A 19,775-nucleotide genomic window follows, 5' to 3' on the forward strand; every position below is an offset into this window, starting at 1 on the left:
TGCTATTAACACTTCTTTGCAGGGACCGCTTTACACACACTTTTAATTTGGCACAGGTTTTACGACAGATGACCTTACTAATAATACTGAATAATATATAGGCCTATATATTTTTTTAACTTTATTTTACATAAAGATTGCTATAAAAATAATAAATAATTTTTATTAAATATATAATGCATCTTTGCTATGCTGAAACTATAAATGGAATAGAGATACACCTAAAACAAGACTTTCATTGACTTTTGACACGATTGTTCACGATGCCCATCTAAGCATTTGCAATTTACAAAGTATTTTACAGCGTTGAGCAATGTAGCTAATCACAGACATATCTGTTGATTTCTTGAACGCAATGGCCAATCAGAGGTGTTTAATCATAATCCAATCATCGCCAGTTTTGTCCAGTGCTGAACTCTGCATGTTTGCGAATCCTCTCATTATAACAAACAAAGTGTAGACACGATGTAAATAAGAAGATTAAATAAGAGATTCATTGTGCTGTGTAGACAACTTGATAATAATGGAAGTTTGTCAGATTGTGATGAACTGAGATGAGTGACAGCTTTGTAATGATTATAAAGGGAGGGCTTTTTGCTATAGGCTATATAATCCATTTACAATTTTAATTAAAGTTTCACTTTTCATGCGGCTGAGAACCAACGGCCACTTACACAGCAGCAAAGTGAGATAGATAGATAGATATACATTGTTAAAAACAATGCAAACTCACAGCGATCACAAATACACTGGAATGCACGTCACTTTGTTGAGATTGCTCCTTGTGTATTTCTGGATGTTTCAGTGGCATCCAAGGCATCCTTTCCAGCTACTCTTAGGGCACCTCTGTGTTTATTCTTGGCCGATAAGTCATGCGATTCGGGTTTCCTTTCGACACAGCTGATCCTCACACAGAAAGATGACACCTACCGTCCTAAACTACATTGCGTAAGTGCTCCATGGAAATGCATGTGCCAGGAGTGCCTGGCAAACATTCAAGGACAAATATGTTAAGGACGCATGACGACTTTCATCCAATTAATGACAAATAATCATTATTCAGACAGATCGGAAGTATGGCAACTGAGGCAATAAATGTGATTCTGGTCTAAATAAGTCCAGCTATGTCCTTCCCTTATCATTAATCCCATGCAAGAGTTGTTGAAACAAGAATTAAGCTTCCGACAGAAGCCATCAACCCCCCAGGAGTAATTATGAAGCTGCTGCCCATAATAAGGTATAATTAGTGACTCAGGTCATGAGGCGTCCTGGTTCGAGACTAAAGGAATTTCCTGTCCCTTGTTTTAGGTCATCCACCGGCAGCTCATTTGGAGAGAGGGAATTCTGATTCTCAAGGTGGATGAAAGTAGGTAAATTAATCTTCAAGAGGACACATCTCTGGCACGATTCTCAAGGTTAAACATGTGTCACAGGAAAGCCTGACACTATAGACTACTGAAGATGTCTTACAAGGAAAACTTACTCTGTCATGAGACCTTCAGAGGGCCAAAGGGTAAGATCACAACTGATAACCGTTGAGCAACCTCGAGACTTAACTTCCCTCAGACCGGTTACACTTATTTTATTAGATCTTCAAAATCACTTCTGATATTTTTGTATACAGATATACTAATCACTAACATTCACCAATTTTTTCAGCATTAAACACATCAATTCGCCAATCAGGATAACCAAATGTATCTAATGCATTGAATCCATAAGTCTTATTAAGCGTGTTTAAGTTGGCTTGAGGCATGGTGACTGTGCATCTGAGGTAGGGCTGAACGATTAATTGCATTTGCGATAATATCGCGATATGATGAAACGCGATTTTGTAATCGCAAAAGCTGCGATTACTCTCTGGTCACGTGACACGCGATAGTAAAGCAATCTGCACTGCAGATGAAGCATCAACTTGTTACGCTACGCATGTAGGCCTGGCATAAGCTACAGGAAAGAACAGTTTAATTTATGCGATTGTGTTATAGATTCTCTTCAACAATTCTGTATGGATTCAGATAATTTCAGAATCGAGACTGAGCTTAGTTTTAAACACAGATGCGTTGCGTGATGACGCTGCGTGTGCTTTATACACAATTCTGCTTGCTTCTAATTCCTCTGTCACACACACACACACACATTCGAACCTTCCGAAAAAATAGTCTTTCATACAGATCGGAAAAGTTGAAGCGAAGGACATTCGCGGGCTTCATTGCACTAGAATGGCACTCTCTGTGAAATACGCGCGCTTTGCTTGATGTTACTCTAGTAGTGCGCGGTCCCGCCCGCCGGTATTTTCCTTACAAATGCTCTATAAAGGCATCATATGTCTTTTGGAATGCAGTTGGCTTATATATTAAAAATAAAAACATAAAAACCATCGACAGAAGCTGCTTTCAATTTCAAATACTCACGGCCGCTTTGTGAAGAGCGCTCTCACATGCGGCTGTGAGCGACTCTGTCTACGGGGTTAGCCTACTTGTACTTGCATCTCAAAATGCGTTTATGACGCGAAATTAATGTAAACAGTCAGTTATGTCTTAAGGTATTAAAAGGACAGGACAAACCACATCTTATATTTCAAAAGAGATCTGTGCATTAGTGTGAAGCAGCTTATCGTATCTAAACTGAGAAAGAAAAATCACTTAATCACAGCTCTTGAATGGAAAACATTCAGACTATTAAATACTGAAGCACTCTTTGTTTATTGCTTGTAATGTTTTTTCCCCTCTTTGTTATTGATAACTTTTATGTTTTGAAGCTATTCGTTTATATAGCCTATTTAAAATTATTAACATGTAACTGTATTAATTTTGTTTTTTAATGTGTAATTATTTTTAAAAGTAGCCTACTTATAATTACATATGTAATTAAATAAATATTTAAAGTTTTATTAATAAGATTCATTAAATAAAAAAGTTGATCGGCTCATTCCCACCCATATTTTACAATGATTTATTGCTTGTGTTTGTTGAATAATATAATAGATAAAGAGTTTAAAAAATAATCGCATATTAAATCGCAATCGCAATATTGGTAAAAATAATCGCAATTAGATTATTTTCCAAAATCGTTCAGCCCTAATCTGAGGTCACATGTGCTCAAAGTGACTGAGTACAATATGACAGGATGTCCTAAATGCAGGACATGTCCCCAGGCTCACAGATATGCAGCACCGTAATGAGGCCGTCTGCTAATTATGAAATCCACAAGAGGAGAGCAAACCCACACTATAAAAACACAGAAAAAGCACCTTTGACTAGCAATTAGCAACAGCATAAAAAAAGAGAAACTAGATCAGTGATTCCCAAACATTACCAGGGGAGACACTTGTGATTAACTGTATTTTGAATATTTAGGTAATGCATTGTGTATGTATATATATATATATATATATATATATATATATATATATATATATATATATATATATATATTACACACAGTGGCCACAGGTACACTATGTATTGTATATACAGTATACAAATAAAACAAAATAACAGATTCTAAACAGATTTCCAAAGCTTCAGAAAAGATTAGGAAACACTGAAAAACCACATAAATCTTGAGACAGTAGCTATTAAATTATAGGGTGCTGCTGTCTGTCCATTACGGCTGAATGTTCCAGACTGTTTCAGTGTTTTATAGAGTGAAAATGGAATAAGCCAATTGCACATTGAAAACTAGATTTAGTGGTTTTGGAGAGGCTTCCAGAATAGTATATCCCTTTTTCATGTAGATTACAGCCAATGAGTCTGCATTAGAACTCTTAATGAAGGAAAGATTTGGGAGAGAGGGACTTCAGGTCTGCATAAAACCACACTTGAGCACAGCACAACGTGGCGAGATTTAAACAAAGAGGCTTATTTCAGAGAATCATTCGTAAGCCTTTCTTTATCAGATTTCCTCCGCACTGCACTGCACAGCTCAACAGTGCATTGTCTCCAAAGTTACATTGGACTCACTTCAGTGAAACAGGTGTAATCTGAAAGAAACTTGGTTGTATTAAACTAGTTAAGTTGCTAGAAGAGGAAATCAGTTCTTAAAAGCACAAAAATAAAAGACAAGGAATGAATTGTTCCTTATTTACAGGCTTGATAAAGTGTAATGCATTGACAATATGTTTGTACTTAATACAAATGAATTAAAAGTCATCATTAAGGCTGAAGTGGGTACTTTCTTAATGTTAAAAACCCATTCCAGCTTAATATTTAGAATGATTCCCCAAAAAATTAGTAAACACATTGTCCTTTTTGTTTGAGCATCATGACAAGACCAACACACCGACTTTGAGTCGACACAATCAATGGCAGATGTTAGAGTGTTTAGAAAACCCATATGAGAATTGAGAACCATTATTTTTGCAATAGTATATCCTTACGCTAAATTATATCCATCTGCTTAATATAATTATAATTATTGAAAACATCATTAAAGTAGCCAAAGTATTTAAAAAAACAAACACACCACAGAAACTTCAATATTGACAATCACAAGCATTAATATTCAGCTTTGACGTTGAAGTTCTACATGCATGGATTTAGTCATCGTGTCTATCAGTGAAGGGGAGGTCATAGTTATTTTCCCTACCATGTGGTGATATCACGGCTCTCATCCTACACAGTGATTATTACAGATGTTTCCATGGCAGATCTGCCCTACTTCTGGAGCCAACTCATACTGCGTGCATCTAAATCGGCACCGAGACAAAGCTCTGAGATCATTCTTGACTGAAACAAGCGTGTTTGGACTCTTGCACCAGTACCACTTAGGGCATTTTAATTAAATCACAAGTTTTTGCAAAAGCCAAAATTCACAACCCAACCGAACAGAACAGAATGTATTTGAACAGCCAGTGACTCTGTGCTTGACCTTGATTTGAGTCCCGAGCGGAGGCGTATTTACTGCACTAATGATAAAGAGATCAATTTAAGCAGGGAGTTGTGATCAATACGAGCAAGACCATGGTCAGCCTGACGGCAGGACGGCCCGTCTTCCTGGGGCACTGAGCCAGACAACTGTCAGCTCCCTTTAGACAGCAGTGGGACAGGAAGTACCGTGAGATAATAACCAACATGGCCATTGCATGGAAATATAGGGCAGGATGGTACGCCTCCAGCTGGGAGCTCACAGTGAAAAAGACATGATATACCATTGGATAAATACATCAAAGTCCCAGGCATCAATTATATGATGACAAAATCAGGGGAGAATAAAACCCATAGATTTACATTGAAGGAGGGAGCACAAAATGTATCCAGCGACCACAAAATCATAGAAACCTGGGGGTGGGCTGTTCTGACCACATAGCAACACCCTAGCAACCACCCAGAACACCCTAAAGGGCTTTTCACACCAAGGAATCGTCAAAATGTTAGCAATAAAGATATAGTTCAAACAATTGTTCTCAATATTAAAGAACAGCAGCTTACACAACAGCTATTACCCTAATGGCATGGCACAGAGAAACTATATAATTGGAATCACTTTCAGAGCGATTTTATCCAGCTGATGAATGATAAAAACACTGACAGCCAATCAGAATTCAGCCTGATGTAACGACCTTGAGCATTTAAAGTGACAGACAATCACACGCATGGAATAAACAACGATATTGTCTGCTGGTGTGGACGCTAATATAGTTATCTTTATAGTTAGCAACCATATAGAACACCCTACAACTGCATCTGAACTTGTAAAAAACAATTTTGGTATTATATATCATTATTATTAATATATAACATTGTTTATACATTGTGTGTTGTAATCAAACCCATCACCTTGGCACTGCAAGCATTATGCTCTACCAGATGAGACACAGGAACTCTACTGACATTGAGAGTCTGGATACGGAGACATCTAGTAAATAATGCTCATTAGTGCCACTAAATTTAAGTGCCATTCAATTTGCATTTGTAAATGTATTGCATGGGTTTCTTTCAAACTTAATTGTAAAAGAACTGCCTTGCACTGAAATCCCCTGCATAATGCATGAAGAGTAAAGTGCTACTTTTTTGACTGAGCTGCCTTGTGGGTGATTATAGCTGCTAAGTTGTAGGTAGTTATTTACACTAAAATATGTATGACCATATCAGAAATCCCATGGAAGAAAAAAGACGAAGTGCATCTGCTGTGACTGTTTTGACAATCATTGTTGTAACTACTACTGGTAAAACCTTCTCCCCAACCTTGAAAACCCTACATATACCAAATGTATAACCTGCAAATTTGATCTTAGATGATAAAATTGTGGCTAAAATCTTTCAATGCTTTACCCTACTAAGACGAGTATAACATTAAGACTAATTTCAACCGGAGAATTTGTACATAAGTGAGAAATCCAAGTCAACTTAATTTCTACTCACATTTCTCTTTGCAAAGATAAAATCACTAAATACATGCCAAAAAGACCCCTTCATTTACTTGCACAAGCAGATATTACCATACAAAAGCTTGCGATCAGTAAGATTTTAAAGAGATTAATACTTTTATTCAGCAAGGATGCATTAAATTAATCAAAAGTGACAGTAATAACTTTTGCATTGCTATAAAACATGACTATTTTCAATTCTAAATGAATGCTGATCTTTTAAACTTTATATTCATCAAAGAATGCTTACATTTTTCACCAAATTAGCATATTAGAATGATTTCTGAAGGATCAAGGCTGGATAAATGGCTGCTGAAATGGCTCATTTTTATTTTAATATACCGGCACATATAAAAAAAAAAATATATATATATATATAAAATATATATATATATGCAACAAATGCAGCCTTGTTGAGCATAAGAGACTTTCAAAAATATTTTAAAAAATATTACCGACTGACAGAGTATAATTGTTCTCACCTTTTTTTTCTGCTTTTAAATTATTCCAATGCAGGCTTGCTTAACAGGCACTAAACTCTTGGTCTAGATTCAAATTGTATGTTGTTGGCTTTATAATTCCTATGTTGTCTAACATGTAAAATAAAGAAAAAGTTTGGCTCAATGTGAAGGATCAGCTTGAGGCACCAATAAACATATGTGATTTGGAGTGTTTGGATGCAAACAGTCATTTGGCAAAAGAGAAAACTATTTCACATTACTCATCATCTTATAATCTCTACCCATAAGCCACTGCACACATTGGCCTACATACATTTAAGAGACATTGAAGCGTGACCCATTTCTAGAGGCTTTTACAAAACGTTGCTCGCTCAGGATAACTTCTCAAAAATCTAAGTGGCAGACAGAAACCAGCCCTAGTTTGCCCTTGCTAAAGCATTACAATCTCTGTATTTGTTGGTCATGGCGAAACTGGAGCTGATGTTTTCTAAAGATCCTAAGTTTTTGTCTGACTAAAGCGATGCATAAGGACATGGGTCATGACTTCGGGCTGATTTTGTAATGAGCTTGCTAGAAAAAGTCTGACTGCGAAAACCAGCCGTGAATTACAACAGCCGATCAATAAAACGTTTCACACCTAACAAAACAGATTTAGGCTAGTCAACCAAACCACCCATGGTTTATTCGAAAGTAAGCTGCGCCATATATATTTCGTACCTTCTACGCTGTCAGAACACGAGGTTCCAATGCCGGTATCGCCACTGTCCGAGGCAGCGCTGTGACGTCGGCCGCGGCTGCTAATGCCAGTGGCGGAAGAGGAAGCTTGCCATGCTGAGTCGCAGCCTGGGACCCATCCAGGAGAGGACGTGCTCGAACCTAGGAAACAAACAGAACAGGGTTACCATGGAAGAGGAGACGACAAACAGAGGGATGTCGTGTCCAACAAACAAATGATTTCAATTCAAACTGTTCCACCATTTAACTGTCTATTCACAATGAAAGACTTTTATGTCAAGTGAGCATTCAATAACGACAAGGAAGTGCAATTCTCAGATCGCCATTACAAACACCATTACTTCAGTGAAAATGAGGATAGGGTTAGGAGAGTAGGGCTGCACAATATTGAAAAAAACTAACATTGCGATCTTTTGTTTTCCTGCGATATGAAGAATTTCAGTAACCAAACAGTTAACTGGTCCCATTGACTAGGAGAAAAAAAATACTATGGGAGTCAATGGGACCAGTTAACTGTTTGGTTACTGACATTCTTTAAAATATCTTCCTTTGTGTTCAGCAGAAGAAAGAAATGAATACATGTTTGAAACAACTTGAGATAACTTGAGTATATGATGACAGAATTTTCATTTTAAAGTGAACTATCCCTTTAAACCTATGACTCATATGACAAAGAATAGTTTTCTTGTCTTAAAATGATTAATTCTATTAGAAATATTGTTTTGTTTATTTGATATGTACACCATCACTCAAACGTTTGGTGTCAGTAAGCTTTCTTTTAATAAATTAATACTTTTACTCAGCAAGGACACATTAAAATGATCGAAAGTGACAGTAAATACATTTATAATGTTACAAATGAAATACTTCAAATAAATGCTGTTTTTTTTTAACTTTCTACTCATTAAAGAATCCTGGAAAAAAAATTATAACAGTTACCACAAAAATATTAAGCTGTTTTCTTGAGCAGCAAATCAGCATATTAGAATGATTTCTGAAGGATCATGTGACACTGAAGACTGGATTAATGAAGCTAGAAATTCAGCTTTCCCATCACGGGAATAAAATACATTTTAATTAAATGTTAATAATATTGCACAATATTAGAGTTTTACTGCCTTTTTTTTTTTTTTTTTTTTTTTTACCAAATAAATGCAGCAATTGTGACTGTGAGCATAAAATACTTCGAAATTTTTTCAAATACCGACCCCAAACTTTTGAACAGTTTCATCTGGCCCAAAAGTACTAAACCACTAAAACAAGGTGAAGTTCAGTGAACCAAAGTCTTGCGCTAGAGGGCTTGTTCCCAATATCTGCTGGCCTAATCTATTCTGAGGTGTAATCCGTTTAGACACCACAATTTAGGCTGTCCTCTGTAATGCCTGCCAGGAAAAAAATGGAATATGAAATCTCTTTTGCCAACATCTGAACATGTTGATTTGCTTCCAATGAGAACAAAAATTACTGACTCCTAGTACAAAGTTTTGATGAAAAATATATTATGGAGTAGATTACTATTATTATTAAAAACTGTAAAGAAAAAAAACAACACCATGCATCCTTTTCATTATAGGTAGGCCTACTATCAGCAAAATCTACAACTCCTGACACATGCCGTTTTATTGTGCCATACATCTTAGAAAAGTCACAACCGGAGCAATTTTCCTGATATAGCAGCTAAGACAGAAAAACTAAAAATTCTTCAGATGCTTCATATGAATCTTAAACCTACAAGAGTTCAAGACCAACAGGAGGCCAAGACCCAGCTGAAATCACCATAACCAAAAATAGGTCTCCATAATTCCTGGGTGGAAAAACCTCAAGCTCATACCAGTTCATATGAAAGTGATCCACATTAGCCATCGTGACAGAGTATCAGATGAGTAAATATCCCGGGTAAACATAGGGCTTGTTGTTGACGGGGCACCAGTCGTTCTTCAAGACCACCAACAGTTACGCAACGTGATATGAATTATTAAGCATACTGGCAGAGAGACTAGTTAGAATCTGTTGCATCACTGTTCAATATTTAGACAAGTTTAAACACACAAAGTTTAAAAGCACAAACTACTAGCTAAATAGCCTAACACTGAATGTGTGTTTTACGTTCACCACTTGTATTAGATATATGTGAGCAATTTCCTTATTTGAGTGAAAAAAAAAGATTCAGTAACTTAATCTAACATTAATAGTAGCTAGCAACAAGCATACAACTATGTAAAATGTAATACTTTACTTCAAAATAAATCATTAGATAGTGTTTTATATAAAGTATTTTAAGGAAAATCATGTCTTCACAACATTTCACTATTATTAACTAACTATTACCTTTTTGCCTAAAAAAACTGCTTATTAGTAAGGAAGTTGTTAAGTGTAGGTATTGGGTAGGATTAAAGGGATGTAGAATATGGTAATGCAGAATAAGGCATTAATATGTGCTTTATAAGTACTAATAAACAGCCAATATCCTAGTAATATGCAGGCTAATACGCAACTAGTTAATAGCGAGGATTGGACCCTAAACTAAAGTGTTACCATATACATAGCATATATATATATATATACACACACAAGCTCAAAAAAAGGACGTGTGGACACGGCACTGCATATATTAAAGAGACCCCTCTGTTAGGGACCCTTGTGTGTCCATATCTGTCCCTTGACCCAAACAAAGACCGCCTGAAGGTGACACGAGTGATGGTCAACATCACAACGCTCATAACGGAACATCACGTATCTAATACATCACAGCCTTAGCGCGCGGAACAACAATACACGAGCCGTTACACGCGCCAGTCTGAAGATCAAACATGGCTGTTCTTATGAGCACAATATCTGGCTTACAGTGTCATTACACAAGCGGTAGGCTCTTACCTATCTTATAAGTGTCGAATCCGTCCTCAAAATCGTTTCTGGCCCACATTGCGTTCGGTTTCACACCGATAGATCCAACAACGAGCCGAGACAAAATGCACGAGCCCACCAAGAACCGGAGGGAGGGAGGAGGTATTTAAGTGAAACCGCATTCCATAGTCCCGACTGACTGGAAGAACCTGCGTTTATAATCTAAAACCAACGCGTTTATATGTCGCTACAATATAGTTCTGAAAGGGTATGTCGCAGATTTGAGCCGTAGTTCAGTTATGAACTAGCATTCTCTTTCTGACTCGCTGGCAGCTGCATCGCGAGGATGTGATCTCACTGGCTGCAGCTCCTCCAGAGACCCGCGCACAAACGCAATCACAGTTCCAGCGACGGTGGCTCCTCCCACCGAATACAGAGAGAGAAGTGTAGAAAGAGCCCGGGGCTAGTTGTCACACACAGGTCTTAACCCTTAAATGAGCATGAATGTCTCTGAAATAAGTCTGAAAATGATTTAATTGCCATTTTATCAATACGACACAACTCATAAAAGATTAAAAAAAAATGTTTATGGGCTATTAATGTTTTTTTGTTTTGTTTTTTACATTGAATGGCCATCCTGGGAAAAACAAACTCAACAGTTGAAAATAAAAGCAATATATTTTGAAATAAATAAAAGCAAAAGGAAAAGCATTTGTGTCACAAAAATTATTTGTGGCATGTGCTTCTTAGAATATATTTTTTAAGCATTATTTCACAACTATTTTTAATACAAAAAAAGTTCAAATATATTTTAAGGTGTTGGTGTTACAGTAATTATACATTTAAGTGCTAAGTAATAATAATTAACTAGGCTACATGTACTTATGAGTAAGGGTTAGGTTAGTTGCATAATTTATAGTTATTATGTAACATGTGAGAAGGACACTGTAAAATAGAAATTTACCACAAAAAAAACTTTCTCCACAGGGAAATTAGTCACGTGTTTTAAAATGTTATATAATAAATAATTACATTTATAAAATACAATTTGTAAGCCAAAATTGTAAAAAAAAAAAAAAAAAATGTTTTAGGCTTACTGTTTAAATTTTACTTCTACAAAATGCCTTTCAAGGCAGCTTTTGAGACTTAAGGGAAGTGCTGGTGTTAAACTGAATTAAAAAGAAATATACTGGAGTAAACAGAGAGACGCAACAAGCCGCTCTGCCGAATGGGGATGATATAAATGTAAGCAAATACAATGTTATTTCAAAAGTCAATTTTCATATATTAATACTCTTAGTTAAAACAGAATATTAAGTATTTGTTTAATATAGTGCTGCCTGTATACTGGTGTTTTGTTAGGCAAGTCTTTCTTCAAATACACTCACCCTCATTCAGATGGCACATTCTTTCACAGGGAAACACAGCACTATTTATATTTAAGGGTGTTTGAGGCTGTTTCCACTCCACACCTGTTTGACAGACTAGGGTAATTGTCCAAGCTGCCCAAATGGGGCATTCCTTTCCTAACATTTGTAGCCTTCATGTCTATTTGCCCTGCGGTTTCATTACACTGAGAACTTCAGTTTACACGAGTCTCTTGCACAATATACAAATGTACAAAACATAGGCTAAGGACTGATGCTACTCTAATTTTTCACAACATCCGTATTGCATAACACATGGCATAACATTATCAGTACGATTCCTGCGGAAACAACTGCAATGTATATTTACGTCACGGTACCTCAACACCATGACATGCAATAACTATATAATTTGAGAGGAAGTACATTTTCTATGCATAACATTTCTTCACGACATATCAAACTGCACACAACAGACAGGGAAGCCAGTCGTCTGCCTGATTGGGTCTAGTATCAACAGATAGAAAACTTGAGGCGAGAGGAAACAAGACTGTAATAACTGTATTATGCTGGTTCAATTGCCCATAATCTCACAATTAACATGCATTCAACTGCAATTACCCCAGACAAGACTAACAATTCTAACAGGTTTCAAATACAACACTTACAAATTATAGCTTGACCGACCCCCCCCTAAAAAAAAATCAATAAAAATATTATTTCTTTTAAAGCTGCAAATCATTGGTTTATACATTTTTATTTCATCAATATAATATATAATAAGCCTGTGATAATAGATAATATATAAAAGATAAAACGATAAAGCTCAAATGAATTTCAGAAAGCTTTGTCCAAAGCACAATAGTTGCATAATCTCCTGTTCTCAGGGTTTATTCATCAGATTTATTATGCAGTTCCATGTCACTAATTTGACAAAGCAGTTCTGTCAGCACAGAAAAGAGCCGGGCCTGACCTGTACCTCATTTCAAATGTATGTAATGTTTCTCAAAGGAATAGTTCACCTCAAAAACACAATGTATTTATTTATTTACCCTCTCTTTATTTTGTGGAAGACAAAATTCTGAAGAATTGTGCTGGTTACTCCTTTCCATGCAATAACAATGAATGGGAACTGTAGCTTCTAAGAGTCTATAAATAAAATAAAATAAATAAACTAACTTTGTGATTGAAAGAGTCAAATACTGATAATCTTCCACTCTAGTTCAGAGTCATAACCAAATCAGTCTGATTGATGAACGAATCATTCAGAGTGAACTGAATCAACCATTCAATGAAAAGGGCCAACTCAACTCACTTTTTTGAAGCTTGAAAGCTTTAGCCCTCATGCATTGCATCTGTATGGAAAACAACAACCGGTAGTATTCCTCCAAAAAAAAAAAAGTGCCTCTGCTACATGTTAAGTCTTGCTAGACGACCACCTGTGTGGAAACCGTATTGAGGAAGTGAACAAAGACACCGAGCAGACATTCCTGCAGACTATACAGAGTCGTGGTACTGGATGACACTGAGGCCTGTCTCAAAACAACTGAAGCTCTGAGCCACAGTTCTGGCCCACTCACTCCACACACACAGACAGAGCAGCTACACTTCACAACACAAAGAGCGCTCACACTCCACTGTGAACAGCTGAGGTCTGTTATACTGCCAACGTGCACTGAACATATCTCTGCTAAGGCAAGCATCGCTTTTACAATTGCTCATTAAACTTCAGCGCATGGATGACAGTGCAACTTATTGAGAAGATTACTTACCCAAGTGATTTTTGCCTGGTGGATAATAAAACGTAAGAAAAAAGGCACGACCTTAGTATTCTAGAGACCAAAATATCACAGATATTTGAGGGTGGACTCTTTTTACTTTGGCCAGTCAGTAACCTGGCAACCACATAACACACTAACATTCTCTAAAACATCATAGAACACTTTAGCACCTATTCAACACCCTGACAACCACATAGAAAAACCTAGAATTGTGGTATCATTATGCAACCAGTGTACAACCACGCATAACACCTTAGCATCTACATATCGACGCCAAGAAAACACAAGCATTGTGAGCTCTTTTAACCTTGGCCATTACTTAAACCTTAGAAGAACTTAGCAAACACGTATCAATGGCCTAGCAATAGACAAATCAAGATCGTTACGTAACCAGAATGCAACCACCCAGAACATAGCAACAAATCAACATACTCAGAAGCAGTTGTGGGTAACGCATTACAAGTAACGCAAGTAATCAGATTACGTTTTTCAAGTAACTATAATGCATTACTTTTGTTTTGCCATTTATTGACTGACAGCTCTCCTGTCCTCATGTTGAGAGAAATCGTGAGTAAGTGCAGAGGTGTAGTGTGCGCTGTGTGAACATGATGCTTATTGTAGACTTTTGCGGAAGGGCCCTTCGTGAAGGGATCTATCTGTTCACTTTCGCTAGGAACACCCCTACAAATGGCTCCCCCTTCCTGAAGTGCCATTCAAGGGCGCAAAAATGCCGTTTGAAATTTGCCCATAGTGTTGAACTTTCTTTACCTGTGTCCTATTCTTCTGAGATCCAGGATGGCAGCACAGCTAAGAGGTTTGTTAGAGCTCCGCCCTCTGCAGTACAGGCGTGAATTTGCATATCCTTCAGTCTGAGGCTTATTCATTTTATACACTCACTTTTGGTGTGAAAGGGCCTTTACATTAGCAAAAAAATAGAACTTTTGTGGAGGTTTTTTTACAATAAAAAAAAGGCCAGCCCACATGAAAAAAAGTCATGGAAAAGTAACGCAACCCATTACTTTCCATAAAAAGTAACTAAGTAACACGATTAGTTACTTTTTTTAGGGAGTAACACAATATTGTAATGCATTGCAATACAACACCCTATAGCAATCACTCACAACAGTGACTTTTACATTTATACATTTATTCAGAAATTGCCAAAAATATATATTTGATTTTATTTTGTAGATAAGCAGTACATTTTAGAAGCATTTGTGGAAAATATACTGCATGTGAAACAAAACAATATTACAGAATCATTTGGCACCGATTAAAATCAACACTGGCTCTGAGTGAGATAACATTTCAACTAAACTTTCCATAAACACCAGTCTCATTTATCTAACCAGCGATCGTGTTTTTACAGAAAAAAGGTCTTTGACCCTCTTGGAGATGAATGAACGCTGTTGCTACCCGACCCAAACAACACATTTCCTCTCAGAGGAGTGAGAGACCTGTACACCGCGCCACCAATGTTCACACTTTCACTCCTGTAGTTTTGCCACCAGATCGTGGGCTGGTTTGGGAAAGAACCACCACATGAATAATTCCCTGAGGTTTGGAGCGTGTGGGACGTTCAAACCAGGGCATCAAGAATCAGTGTTTTTGTGCATGTTATCGAACTAGTGCAGACTGCGCCCAACCCCCACTTCCTGTCTCGCTGCCAGGAAACCAGTGGCTGCATTATAACACAGTGGACCTGCACACGCATATACTGTCCATAATAACAGTACCGGCCTTCAGCCAAGCCAAAGTAGGACTAGCCAATATATAATATGAAATATGTCCTATTTAAAATATATAAGCTTGACTTCCTGCTTAAAATACCTGGACGCTGTTAACAAGTCTTTGCTTCTTAAAAATACACAAACGAACCGCAATTGAATATAAAATAAGGATCAATCACATTCAGTGTAACATGATTCTTGCATTCTCATTCTTATGACATGATCTTTATCTCCAAAAAAGCATGAAAGGTCAACAGCATTCATTACTAAGAGTCTCAAAGCCCATTTTCAAATTTAAATCAGTTCAAGTGTCGACATAAATAGCAATGCCCCATATTACTCGGCCTGGAAAGGAGAAAATTACAAGCAGTTCCAATAAAAAGAAAAATATAGTTGTACAAATGTAAAACTTACAGTTGTTGGTCGACATGGGAAATGCACATTATGCAGAAGTAGCGGGAGGAAGTGGTGTTTGCTAAGCATACGTTACCTCGTGGAGAACCACAGCCAATGAGAACACGTGAAACATCACAGACACTTTTGAATAGGTGTGACAAAAGGACTTGCTTTCAAGTGTCACTAAAATGCACAATTATTTGGATCTTGGGTTTTGACGCTTCCACGCATTAATTGTGGTAAAACAAAAATAAAACATTGGCAAAAGAGTCTTTGTTGGATGCCCATTAGCTCCTGTTTGAACTGCAAAGGTCAGGACTTCTGACTTTGTAGCTTTCCAGAGCCACAGTAGTGGGACTCTTGTTAAACACATCACAGCAGGAGACGTCCGGTCTCAACAGTCATGCTAGAAACCATAGTCAAAGATCAATACCAGTCTAGGTCAGAGGGACCTTTATGAAGTGTTTGCGGAACAACAGCAGACTTCGATTCGCTTGAATCGCCACTCAGCTCTTGGCAACCAACAGCAGTTCATAGTGACTACATATGACAAGCTCTAAAAAGTTTTTATGGACTAATTTTATGAGCTTGACAGTCCCTGGTCTTTTAAAGTTTGTGGGTAATAACCGCATACAGGTTTGGAACAACATGAGTTGAGTAACTAATAACAGAACTTTCATTTGTGGATATTTCCTTTAACGTTGTTGAAACACCCAGACGGATGTTGCACATTTCGCCAACTTTATAACATGTGTGAGTCACTGTTTCTTGATCAGCAATTTTCTTTCCCGTACAGAGGACGTGTTGCCCAACTTTACACACATTTAATGTGTTACATGCATGCCAAAAACATACTTTTTACCAAAAAAATAGTACAAACTAGCTTTTTCTAGAGTTTGCTCCCTAACTCCCACAATCCTGCCATTCCCAGTAGTGATTGATGTTTTTTCCCCTGCAGCGTTCCAGGTGAAGAGCTGCACAAACAACACCTCTGGGTTTATGCAATCTAGCTACACCCCAACTGTCAGAGCAACACGTTTAGTTCTGTCCCGTTCATGTGATCACATACAACTGAAGTAGATCATAACGCCTTGAGGCGATAGGATTGCCTGTACCAAATAACTTGCAGCATTAATTAGTTAACATAAAAGAAGAGTGTTCAGCCCGGGCCTAAAAGTAAAATGCCGGGTCCTGCCAAACAAAACTCTCTGCTGAATGGAACAGAATATGGTTTAAAGAAAGGTGCTCAGATGTTTACTTAAGACACCAAACCCATTCAGAGTGTGTTTTTGACATGAGCCAACACACTGAAGGCTTTCAAAACTGTCAAAATAACGGGAAATTGAAAGCTTCAAGTCTTCTTACCTGAAGAGCAAAAGGCATTTAGCTAATCTTTTCATTTACAATCTTAAATATATTCTGAACATTTGTACGGCGTAGCCTATGTAAATGAGTCCCTCTCAGGGCGGTTAGGACATATATAATCTGACAAAAAAAAACAAAAAAAACATTAAAGGTAGGGTAGGTCAGAATTGTCTAAAAAAAACTTTTATTCAAATTTGTTTAAACTGTCTTTATATACCAATACATAATTAAAATGCAAGTACTCTGAAATAGAGAGTATAAAAAACCGAGTGGCTCTAGTGTATTTAATCTTCAATAAACACAGCTCATTAATTCCATTCACTCCCACCTAAAAACGGGTGCGCGACTGCGCGCACGTGGGCAGAGCCAATAATAGTGGCGGTAGTCATGGCGACGGAGAGTGACAGTCGCGCAAGCCAATCCTGTGATTCGTCCCGAATGGAAATAATGAGCTGTGTTTAATGAAGATTAAACGGTCTAGAGTCACTCGATTTTTATACTCTTTTTATCAGAGTACTTACATTTTAATTATGCATTGATATATATAGAAAGTTTAATCAAATTTGGTAAAAAGTTTTTATATAAATCCTACCTACCCTACCTTTAAAAATGTGTAGGGAGTATGTAAACTTGCATGTACGGGTAACTATCTATCTACAGTATCTATCTATCCATCCATCCACCCATCCATCCATCTATGGTCAGACTAAAATGACATATATTTTGCACCAAAATGCATTAAAAAATGACAAAATCCCCAAATGAAATCCTCTAAGACTGTGTAAGATGCCAGAGGAATGATGTAATGGTGAGTTTGGGGGCTTTGGGTATCTTTGGTGGCACATTCAGAGACATTAAATCAATAATGCTTCATTATTGATAAGGCCAGTGATCCATCTGCAGGAAGTTTAGGATCCATTAACGTCTCATCTTACCTCCAGCCTCTCTGGACCGCAGCTCTGAAAGGAATACTGAAGCTGTACAGACCTTGACCCTCTCCAACAGAAGGTTAGACTTCACTAGTAACTCAGCCAGTCAATGGAAATTATCTCACAACTGGTTCAAAAACACAAAACAGAAGCTTATTACGGTCACGTATTAACAGATGCATCAATAAAAGCACATCCTTGTTTATAAAGACAATGGTCAAATATAGCAATACTACAAATGGAAGGCGTTTAACATACACTCCAATACAGGGGATTAACCTTAAAAAATTGCTTAAAAATACGATTAATTTCCTTTCAAAACTGCACCAAACAAAAGGGGTGAACTTGGAGAGGTTGAAGAGGTTTGAATGATAAACAAGCACAATGCAATTGAGACCTGTCCATGATTTTGACCTTGGGAATGGCAGTAGATCCTGTATGATCCTATTATCACCTACTGCAGTGCCTTCATCCCTAAACTCCCGATGGTATGCAATCCATCTCCATGACGATAGACAACATCTCCTCACCAAGGTGTCATTCACTGTTCCCATGGGGTGAATTGTTCAAGCCTGAAAACATCTCTTACAGCGTCCGCTAAGCATCCAAGAATCTGTTTGGATGGTTATTTGACTTTACATGGGCTGAAAAACACCATTAGTCTGGCTTTATTTTTGCTGGCCGAATGCAGCCATTGTTGAACAATAAATCACTGCACGTCAATTAAACATTCACTGTTGTTAACTGTAACTGGCCTGATTCTTGAATTGTTTTACTATACATTTAGAATTGGTTACTCACTTAAGGGGAATAAATTATTATTCTCGCTTTTCTGAAATAAAATATTTAGGCCTCCTTAGTCCACCCAGACCCAAAAATGGATAATTCATAAACCATCATGATTATGATGTCAAAACCAACAAGAAGTTTACAACCTATTTAGTATTCAGCAGGAACAGTGGCAATGCAGTCATAAAAGAGGTGATTTGACTGGAAATCCTAAAGGTACAGTAGCAACAAAAGTGCATAATATAGCACTCGTAATATACAGTTCTGCTTATAAGTTGCAGATGTTTATATATATATTATATATATGTACTGTATATTATATATATATATATTTTATTTTTTTAATTTTATTTTTTTAAAGAGCAATGCTAAAAAGTTTGTGATGTTTGAATTAAAGGGTTAGTTCACCCAAAAATGAAAATAATGTCATTAATGACTCACCCTCATGTCGTTCTAAGCCCGTAAGACCTCCGTTCATCTTCGGAACACAGTTTAAGATATTTTAGATTTAGTCCGAGAGATTTCTGTCCCTCCATTGAAACTGTATATACAGTATACTGTCCATGTCCATAAAGGTAATATAAACATCATCAAAGTAGTCCATGTGACATCAGTGGGTTAGTTAGAAGTTTTTGAAGCATCGGAAATACTTTTTGGTCCAAAAATAACACAAAATAAGACTTTATTCAGCATTGTATTCTCTCCCGGGTCTGTTGTCAATCTGCGTTCAGGACTCCGCAGTGACGCCGCTGACGTAAGACGCTGATGACGTGTTATCTGGTGCGCCCGAGCTTCGTTTACAGTCTGAGGAAGACGCACGCTATATTCAAGCTATTCTACATTGTTTGCGTGGATATCATTTTTTTAATGGTGCGTAAATGTGCATGCCGCGGATGAGACACTTTTACAGCGTGCGTTTCCCTCAGACTATAAATGAAGCTCGGGCGCACCAGATAACACGTCATCAGCGTCTTACGCCATCAGCGTAACTGTGAAGGATTGACAACA

At 37.2% G+C, this 19,775-nt stretch overlaps 1 protein-coding gene across 1 annotated transcript in view; it reads right to left on the minus strand.

Moving 5' to 3' along the window:
• cep85l (centrosomal protein 85L) overlaps positions 1–10,844 on the minus strand; it is a 59,976-nt gene extending 49,132 nt beyond the window's left edge. Inside the window, exons 1-2 of the mRNA XM_079583642.1 lie at positions 10,441–10,844; positions 7,549–7,707 (exon numbers count right to left, since the gene is read on the minus strand). Of these exons, the coding sequence (XP_079439768.1) occupies positions 7,549–7,707; positions 10,441–10,489 (208 nt within the window). The 5' untranslated portion in view covers positions 10,490–10,844. The remainder of the gene's footprint in view (positions 1–7,548; positions 7,708–10,440) is intronic.
• Positions 10,845–19,775: the final 8,931 nt, after the last annotated feature.

The sequence above is a fragment of the Phoxinus phoxinus genome, assembly GCF_949152265.1.
Source record: "Phoxinus phoxinus genome assembly, chromosome: 16".
Lineage (NCBI taxonomy): Eukaryota > Metazoa > Chordata > Actinopteri > Cypriniformes > Leuciscidae > Phoxinus > Phoxinus phoxinus.